Source organism: Lithobates pipiens, unplaced genomic scaffold, assembly GCF_037356315.1.
Source record: "Lithobates pipiens isolate NorthernLeopardFrog02 unplaced genomic scaffold, aLitPip1_a1.2 Scaffold_13, whole genome shotgun sequence".
In the NCBI taxonomy this organism is placed as follows: Eukaryota; Metazoa; Chordata; class Amphibia; order Anura; family Ranidae; genus Lithobates; species Lithobates pipiens.
In genome coordinates, this window is record NW_027507718.1 from 537,637,855 (window position 1) to 537,648,396 (window position 10,542).

The following is a 10,542-nucleotide window of genomic DNA, read 5'->3' on the forward strand; positions in this document are numbered from 1 at the left end:
CTGACCAGAACCACCACCTTCATCTCCTCACTGACCAGAACCACCACCTTCATCTCCTCACTGACCAGAACCACCACCTTCATCTCACCACTGACCAGAACCACCACCTTCACCTCCTCACTGACCAGAACCACCACCTTCACCTCCTCACTGACCAGAACCACCACCTTCATCTCCTCACTGACCAGAACCACCACCTTCATCTCCTCACTGACCAGAATCACTCCCTTCATCTCCTCACTGACCAGAACCACCACCTTCACCTCCTCACTGACCAGAACCACCACCTTCACCTCCTCACTGACCATAACCACCACCTTCATCTCCTCACTGACCAGAATCACCACCTTCATCTCCTCACTGACCAGAATCACCACCTTCATCTCCTCACTGACCAGAACCCCCACCTTCATCTCCTCACTGACCAGAATCACCCCCTTCATCTCCTCACTGACCAGAACCCCCACCTTCATCTCCTCACTGACCAGAACCCCCACCTTCATCTCTTCACTGACCAGAACCACCACCTTCATCTCCTCACTGACCAGAACCACCACCTTCATCTCCTCACTGACCAGAACCCCCACCTTCATCTCCTCACTGACCAGAACCCCCACCTTCATCTCCTCACTGACCAGAACCCCCACCTTCATCTCCTCACTGACCAGAACCCCCACCTTCATCTCCTCACTGACCAGAACCACCACCTTCATCTCCTCACTGACCAGAACCACCACCTTCATCTCCTCACTGACCAGAACCCCCACCTTCATCTCCTCACTGACCAGAACCACCACCTTCATCTCCTCACTGACCAGAACCACCACCTTCATCTCCTCACTGACCAGAACCACCACCTTCGTCTCCTCACTGACCAGAACCACCACCTTCGTCTCCTCACTGACCAGAACCACCACCTTCGTCTCCTCACTGACCAGAATCACCACCTTCATCTCCTCACTGACCAGAACCACCACCTTCATCTCCTCACTGACCAGAACCACCCCCTTCATCTCCTCACTGACCAGAACCACCACCTTCATCTCCTCACTGACCAGAACCACCACCTTCATCTCCTCACTGACCAGAACCACCCCCTTCATCTCCTCACTGACCAGAACCACCACCTTCATCTCCTCACTGACCAGAACCACCCCCTTCATCTCCTCACTGACCAGAACCACCACCTTCATCTCCTCACTGACCAGAACCACCACCTTCATCTCCTCACTGACCAGAATCACTCCCTTCATCTCCTCACTGACCAGAACCACCACCTTCATCTCCTCACTGACCAGAACCACCCCCTTCATCTCCTCACTGACCAGAACCACCACCTTCATCTCCTCACTGACCAGAACCACCACCTTCATCTCCTCACTGACCAGAGCCACCACCTTCATCTCCTCACTGACCAGAACCACCCCCTTCATCTCCTCACTGACCAGAGCCACCACCTTCATCTCCTCACTGACCAGAACCACCACCTTCATCTCCTCACTGACCAGAACCCCCACCTTCATCTCCTCACTGACCAGAATCACTCCCTTCATCTCCTCACTGACCAGAATCACCCCCTTCACCTCCTCACTGACCAGAATCACTCCCTTCATCTCCTCACTGACCAGAATCACCCCCTTCATCTCCTCACTGACCAGAATCACTCCCTTCATCTCCTCACTGACCAGAATCACTCCCTTCATCTCCTCACTGACCAGAATCACCCCCTTCACCTCCTCTCTGACCAGAATCACTCCCTTCATCTCCTCACTGACCAGAATCACCCCCTTCACCTCCTCACTGACCAGAATCACTCCCTTCATCTCCTCACTGACCAGAACCACCACCTTCATCTCCTCACTGACCAGAATCACTCCCTTCATCTCCTCACTGACCAGAACCACCACCTTCATCTCCTCACTGACCAGAATCACTCCCTTCATCTCCTCACTGACCAGAATCACCCCCTTCACCTCCTCACTGACCAGAATCACTCCCTTCATCTCCTCACTGACCAGAATCACCCCCTTCATCTCCTCACTGACCAGAACCACCCCCTTCATCTCCTCACTGACCAGAACCCCCACCTTCATCTCCTCACTGACCAGAACCACCCCCTTCATCTCCTCACTGACCAGAACCACCACCTTCATCTCCTCACTGACCAGAACCCCCACCTTCATCTCCTCACTGACCAGAATCACCCCCTTCATCTCCTCACTGACCAGAATCACCCACCTTCATCTCCTCACTGACCAGAACCCCCACCTTCATCTCCTCACTGACCAGAACCACCACCTTCATCTCCTCACTGACCAGAACCACCACCTTCATCTCCTCACTGACCAGAACCACCACCTTCATCTCCTCACTGACCAGAACCACCACCTTCATCTCCTCACTGACCAGAACCACCACCTTCATCTCCTCACTGACCAGAACCACCACCTTCACCTCCTCACTGACCAGAACCACCACCTTCACCTCCTCACTGACCAGAACCACCACCTTCATCTCCTCACTGACCAGAACCACCACCTTCATCTCCTCACTGACCAGAATCACTCCCTTCATCTCCTCACTGACCAGAACCACCACCTTCACCTCCTCACTGACCAGAACCACCACCTTCACCTCCTCACTGACCAGAACCACCACCTTCATCTCCTCACTGACCAGAATCACCACCTTCATCTCCTCACTGACCAGTACCACCACCTTCACCTCCTCACTGACCAGAACCACCCCCTTCATCTCCTCACTGACCAGAACCACCACCTTCATCTCCTCACTGACCAGAACCACCACCTTCATCTCCTCACTGACCAGAACCACCCCCTTCATCTCCTCACTGACCAGAACCACCACCTTCATCTCCTCACTGACCAGAACCACCACCTTCATCTCCTCACTGACCAGAACCACCACCTTCATCTCCTCACTGACCAGAACCCCCACCTTCATCTCCTCACTGACCAGAATCACCCCCTTCATCTCCTCACTGACCAGAACCCCCACCTTCATCTCCTCACTGACCAGAACCACCACCTTCATCTCCTCACTGACCAGAACCCCCACCTTCATCTCCTCACTGACCAGAACCACCACCTTCATCTCCTCACTGACCAGAACCACCACCTTCATCTCCTCACTGACCAGAACCACCACCTTCATCTCCTCACTGACCAGAACCACCACCTTCGTCTCCTCACTGACCAGAACCACCACCTTCGTCTCCTCACTGACCAGAATCACCACCTTCATCTCCTCACTGACCAGAACCACCACCTTCATCTCCTCACTGACCAGAACCCCCACCTTCATCTCCTCACTGACCAGAACCCCCACCTTCATCTCCTCACTGACCAGAACCCCCACCTTCATCTCCTCACTGACCAGAACCCCCACCTTCATCTCCTCACTGACCAGAACCACCACCTCCATCTCCATGCTGACCAGAACCACCACCTTCATCTCCTCACTGACCAGAACCACCACCTCCATCTCCATGCTGACTAGAGCCACTACCACCATCTCCATGTTTACTAGAACCACACTGCCATCTTGATGCCAACCAGAACCACAATCTCCATGCTGAACCAGAACCAGCACTATAATCTCCATGCTGACCGAAATCTTGACCAGCATCTCCACACTGACCAGAACCATTACCACCATCTCCACACTGACCAGAACCATTACCACCATCTCCACACTGACCAGAACCATTACCACCATCTCCACACTGACCAGAACCATTACCACCATCTCCACGTTGACTTGAACCACCACCACCACCACTAACTTGATGCTTGCCAGAACCGCCATCTCCATATCCATGTGAACAAGAACCCCACCACCATCTGGACGCTGACCAGAACTACCTCCATCATGTTCACACTGATCAGAACCACCACCATGTTGACTAGGCCAATCAGGCTAAATCAATACTTGAAACACATCTGGGTTTTGGTTCATCAAAGTCCATGTGATTGCTTTAAGTGTGGAATAGGTGGTTTCAGCCTACTAAAATCAGCATTACCCCAAAGTGCTTTCTGGTGTTGCAGCCTGTGACCCTTTACTTACCTGCTGAGATAGACAGAGAAGATATCTTCTGGAATTAAGTCTTCACTCCACATGTTATCAAACACAGGAGGCGTCCCAGATACCGAAAGACTGGGATACCCCAACCCCAAGATCCCGTCAAAGTGAGAGTAGAAGAGGAAAATGGACTCTGTTTCAGTTAGAACCAGAGCTTGTTTCTGAACCGCAATATTCGCCACCTTATAGAGGAGAGAAAGTGTTAGATGTGATTGTAATGTATCAAAAACAATGGAACACAGAATCTGGAACACTTCTGTTATAATAATACAGTGTATAATACTACCCTGGGCAGAGCAGTGCCGGGACAAGGTCATCCAGCGCCCAGGGCTAAGACGCCAAACTGCGCCCCCCTTTCCCTTAGGGTTAGGGTCAGGGTGCCCCCTACCCCTGCAATAAACCATTGCACCAGGGGCAGCCGCCCCTCCTGCCCACCCCTTGTCCCAGCCCTGGGCCGGAGGAATTAACACCCATCATGAAATGGTCCACCTAGAACTGGCCACACTAACAGACTTTAGGTGACCCCCTAAGCCTGACTACCCCCAAATACTGAACGGTGCTGTCCACAGGCTTCACATAGACTCCCAAGTGACGGAAGGACTTTGCTATCTGGCAGCCTGACAGAGGGATGACGGGTTAGGAAACACTTATGAAATGCTGTTATCAGTATCCAGAACTATAATGAGCCATTTCCATAGTGAATTTTCTCAAAGGAAAGAGACCCCTCTAAATGTCTGTCTTATTTCTAATGTGCCCAATAAAGGTAACTGGTAACCCATGCGCCACCCTCCTTGTACCCTCAGGACCACCAACACACACACAGTGGATAACATCGCTCTCAATAATACTCACTAACTATATGAATACACCGAATATAACAGACTAGGCCAGGAATATTCATCTTTTGTTGAAATAGGGCAGGGAGGCCTAACCCTAAGAGGGATCCCAAAGGTGGCCTTTGCCCCGGGGACATCCTATCATTGTGGAGGTTCATTGCTCATCATAACCCATAAAGTGTTCCATTCGGATCCTCCTACCTGCACCGTGTCATATGCCAGAGCTCCGCTTATCCTGCCCGTGCCATAGGAGATGGAGACTATCTGAGTGGATGGTAGAAAGCTGGAGGAGATGTGAGGATTGAACCTATGATGATTCGCTGAAGGGAAAAAGACAAAACCTTTATATACATGTCATAGGCGCACTTTATTTCCGTATGACGTGTCATTTACTATAACTGGCTTTTTTTTACCACTCAAACTAACAAAGAACAATAGTTCTAGTTTAGTGAACTGAATCTTCTATAAATGTATACTGCATGTAGCACCCCCCGAGTGTAGCGCAGGCTGCTAGGTACATTCAGTGCAGCTCCTCTGTGATCCGTGGATTAGGGCTCGATTGTTTAGGTCTGCTCCATGTCTCACAGGCTGCTTCTCAGGAGTCTACAATTATCACATTATTCCAAGCAGAACTTATGAAAGGAAGTCCAAGAAAGAGAGGAAGGATGGGAGATAATCTTCTACAGACCGACTTACTACAAGCTGCACTGGAGCAGGAGACGGAGGGAACCCACAGATCAGCAGATCCCGTGTCAAACACAACCGAGAAGTCTTGGGGTGGAGTGCCAATGGAAATGATGCCAAAGTATTCATTCTGTTTATTTGAGAAAAGGAGAGAAGGATACAGAGATGTAAATCTTTTATTATCCTAAAAATAACGAAAAAAAACCCCCAGAAAATAACAGAGAATAATGGAAAATAAGGGAGAATAACTGAGAATAACTGAGAATAACGGAGAATAACGGAGAATAACTGAGAATAACGGAGAATAACGGAGAATAACGGAGAATGATGGAGAATAATGGATAATGACGGAGAATAATGGAGAATAATGGAGAATAATGGAGAATGATGGAGAATAATGGATAATGACGGAGAATGATGGAGAATAATGGAGAATAACGGAGAATGATGGAGAATAACGGAGAATAATGGAGAATAACGGAGAATAATGGAGAATAATGGAGAATAACGGAGAATAACAGAGAATAATGGAGAATAACGGAGAATAATGGAGAATAACGGAAAATAACGGAGAATAACGGAGAATAATGGAGAATAACGGAAAATAACAGAATAATGGAGAATAACAGAGAATAATGGAAAATAACGGAGAATAACGGAGAATAATGGAGAATAACTGAGAATAACGGAAAATAATGGAGAATAACAGAGAATAAGGGAGAATAACGGAGAATAACTGAGAATAACTGAGAATAACGGAGAATAACGGAGAATAACGGAGAATAACGGAGAATAATGGAGAATAACTGAGAATAACGGAGAATAACGGAGAATAACGGAGAATAACGGAGAATAACTGAGAATAACGGAGAATAACGGAGAATAATGGAGAATAATGGAGAATGATGGAGAATAACAGAGAATAACGGAGAATAACGGAGAATAATGGAGAATAACGGAGAATAACGGAGAATAACGGAGAATAATGGAGAATAACTGAGAATAACGGAGAATAACTGAGAATAACGGAGAATAACGGAGAATAACAGAGAATAACTGAGAATAAGGGAGAATAATGGAGAATAACGGAGAATAACTGAGAATAACGGAGAATGACGGAGAATAATGGAGAATAATGGAGAATAACAGAGAATAACGGAGAATAATGGAAAATAACGGAGAATAACGGAGAATAATGGAGAATAACGGAGAATAATGGAGAATAACGGAGAATGACGGAGAATAATGGAGAATAATGGAGAATAACAGAGAATAACGGAGAATAATGGAAAATAACGGAGAATAACGGAGAATAATGGAGAATAATGGAGAATATCAGAGAAAAACTGAAAATAACGGAGAATAAGGGAGAATAATGGAGAATAAGGGAGAATAATGGAGAATAACTGAGAATAACGGAGAATAACGGAGATTAACTGAGAATAACGGAGAATAACTGAGAATAATGGAGAATAATGGAGAATAACTGAGAATAATGGAGAATAACGGAGAATAATGGAGAATAATGGAGAATAACTGAGAATAACTGAGAATAACGGAGAATAAGGGAGAATAATGGAGAATAAGGGAGAATAATGGAGAATAACTGAGAATAACGGAGAATAACAGAGATTAACTGAGAATAACGGAGAATAACGGAGAATAACTGAGAATAATGGAGAATAATGGAGAATAACTGAGAATAATGGAGAATAATGGAGAATAACGGAGAATGATGGAGAATAATGGATAATGACGGAGAATGATGGAGAATAATGGAGAATGATGGAGAATAATGGAGAATAATGGAGAATGATGGAGAATAATGGAGAATAATGGAGAATAATGGAGAATAATGGAGAATAACGGAGAATGATGGAGAATAATGGAGAATAATGGATAATGACGGAGAATAATGGAGAATAATGGAGAATAATGGAGAATAACGGAGAATAATGGAGAATGATGGAGAACAACAGAGAATAACGGAGAATAACGGAGAATAACGGAGAATGATGGAGAATAACAGAGAATAACGGAGAATAACGGAGAATAATGGAGAATGATGGAGAATAACAGAGAATAACGGAGAATAACGGAGAATAATGGAGAATAATGGAGAATGATGGAGAATAACAGAGAATAACGGAGAATAACGGAGAATAATGGAGAATAATGGAGAATAACGGAGAATAACGGAGAATAATGGAGAATGATGGAGAATAACGGAGAATAACGGAGAATAACGGAGAATGATGGAGAATAACGGAGAATAATGGAGAATAATGGAGAATAACGGAGAATGATGGAGAATAACGGAGAATAACGGAGAATAACGGAGAATAATGGAGAATAACGGAGAATAATGGAGAATAACAGAGAATAATGGAGAATAACGGAGAATAATGGAGAATAACAGAGAATAATGGAGAATAACGGAGAATAATGGAGAATAACAGAGAATAATGGAGAATAACAGAGAATAACGGAGAATAATGGAGAATAATGGAGAATAACGGAGAATAACGGAGAATAACGGAGAATAACGGAGAATAATGGAGAATAACGGAGAATAATGGAGAATAACAGAGAATAATGGAGAATAACGTAGAATAACGTAGAATAACGGAGAATAACGGAGAATAATGGAGAATAATGGAGAATAATGGAGAATAACGGAGAATAACGGAGAATAACGGAGAATAATGGAGAATAACGGAGAATAACGGAGAATAACGGAGAATAATGGAGAATAATGGAGAATGCTTCGACATGCTGCTCCTTGTCTTCCAGGAAGGATTTTATTAGCTCTGGTTGGATGGGCACAAAAAGTAAAGCCCCCACTCACATCCATATAGTCCATTAAAGGCTCCCTGGCTGCATCCTGCAGGACTGCGGAATAATGGAGAAGTCCATGTTCCAGTAATGTCCTCCTGATGGATTTCCCTCTGCTCAGGGGGACCCTGAAATGGAGAGAAGGAGGTCCACTTCACAACAGAACGCAGAGAGAACGCAAAAATATTATATTATTGGTCTATACATGGTGCCATCAATGCAGGCAGAGCTTTACATACTGTACATTTACATCAGCCCCTCACCCAAGGAGCTTACAATCTAAGTTCCCTACATCACATACACATACTGGAGAGGTCATCAGTCTCTGCATCCCTGGCGCTTCACTCTTTACAGACTCTGTACAGAAATCCAGGTAAATCCCTGTAACTGCGAAAACAATGGAATTCCAAACTGACCTCAGGAACATCTCCTCGGGGGAGGGGGGTTTTAATCGTTGTGTGTCCCCCATATTAGAATGTCAGCAGATGAACATCAACTATGACATCATCACTGACATTCACCATCATTGGTAAATAAGTGAGTGTAACTGTGCCGGGACATTAGAGTGTAAGCTCCTCTGTACAGAGACTGATGTGACTGTGGGGGGGGGACATTAGAGTGTAAGCTCCTCTGTACAGAGACTGATGTGACTGTGGGGGGAGGGGACATTAGAGTGTAAGCTCCTCTGTACAGAGACTGATGTGACTGTGGGGGAGGGGACATTAGAGTGTAAGCTCCTCTGTACAGAGACTGATGTGACTGTGGGGGAGGGGACATTAGAGCGTAAGCTCCTCTGTACAGAGACTGATGTGACTGTGGGGGGGAGGGGACATTAGAGTGTAAGCTCCTCTGTACAGAGACTGATGTGACTGTGGGGGGAGGGGACATTAGAGTGTAAGCTCCTCTGTACAGAGACTGATGTGACTGTGGGGGAGGGGACATTAGAGTGTAAGCTCCTCTGTACAGAGACTGATATGACTGTGGGGGGGAGGGGACATTAGAGTGTAAGCTCCTCTGTACAGAGACTGATGTGACTGTGGGGGGAGGGGGGACATTAGAGTGTAAGCTCCTCTGTACAGAGACTGATGTGACTGTGGGGGGGGGGGACATTAGAGTGCAAGCTCCTCTGTACAGAGACTGATGTGACTGTGGGGGGGAGGGGACATTAGAGTGTAAGCTCCTCTGTACAGAGACTGATGTGACTGTGGGGAGAGGGGACATTAGAGTGTAAGCTCCTCTGTACAGAGACTGATGTGACTGTGGGGGGGGGACATTAGAGTGTAAGCTCCTCTGTACAGAGACTGATGTGACTGTGGGGGGAGGGGACATTAGAGTGTAAGCTCCTCTGTACAGAGACTGATGTGACTGTGGGGGAGGGGACATTAGAGTGTAAGCTCCTCTGTACAGAGACTGATGTGACTGTGGGGGGAGGGGGGACATTAGAGTGTAAGCTCCTCTGTACAGAGACTGATGTGACTGTGGGGGAGGGGACATTAGAGTGTAAGCTCCTCTGTACAGAGACTGATGTGACTGTGGGGGGGGGGGGGACATTAGAGTGTAAGCTCCTCTGTACAGAGACTGATGTGACTGTGGGGGGGAGGGGACATTAGAGTGTAAGCTCCTCTGTACAGAGACTGATGTGACTGTGGGGGGAGGGGACATTAGAGTGTAAGCTCCTCTGGTGCAGAGACTGATGTGACTGTGGGGGGAGGGGACATTAGAGTGTAAGCTCCTCTGGTGCAGAGACTGATGTGACTGTGGGGGGAGGGGACATTAGAGTGTAAGCTCCTCTGTACAGAGACTGATGTGACTGTGGGGGGAGGGGACATTAGAGTGTAAGCTCCTCTGTACAGAGACTGATGTGACTGTGGGGGGGAGGGGACATTAGAGTGTAAGCTCCTCTGGTGCAGAGACTGATGTGACTGTGGGGGGAGACATTAGAGTGTAAGCTCCTCTGTACAGAGACTGATGTGACTGTGGGGGGAGGGGACATTAGAGTGTAAGCTCCTCTGTACAGAGACTGATGTGACTGTGGGGGAGGGGACATTAGAGTGTAAGCTCCTCTGTACAGAGACTGATGTGACTG

The 10,542-nt window shown here is 47.1% G+C and overlaps 1 protein-coding gene across 1 annotated transcript in view; it reads right to left on the reverse strand.

Annotated features, from left to right (window-relative positions):
* The window catches only part of LOC143975969 (pepsin A-like), a 69,528-nt gene extending 60,603 nt beyond the window's left edge, over positions 1 to 8,925 (reverse strand). Inside the window, exons 1-5 of the mRNA XM_077478498.1 lie at positions 8,873 to 8,925; positions 8,470 to 8,584; positions 5,634 to 5,751; positions 5,139 to 5,257; positions 4,087 to 4,283 (exon numbers count right to left, since the gene is read on the reverse strand). Of these exons, the coding sequence (XP_077334624.1) occupies positions 4,087 to 4,283; positions 5,139 to 5,257; positions 5,634 to 5,751; positions 8,470 to 8,584; positions 8,873 to 8,925 (602 nt within the window). The remainder of the gene's footprint in view (positions 1 to 4,086; positions 4,284 to 5,138; positions 5,258 to 5,633; positions 5,752 to 8,469; positions 8,585 to 8,872) is intronic.
* Positions 8,926 to 10,542: the final 1,617 nt, after the last annotated feature.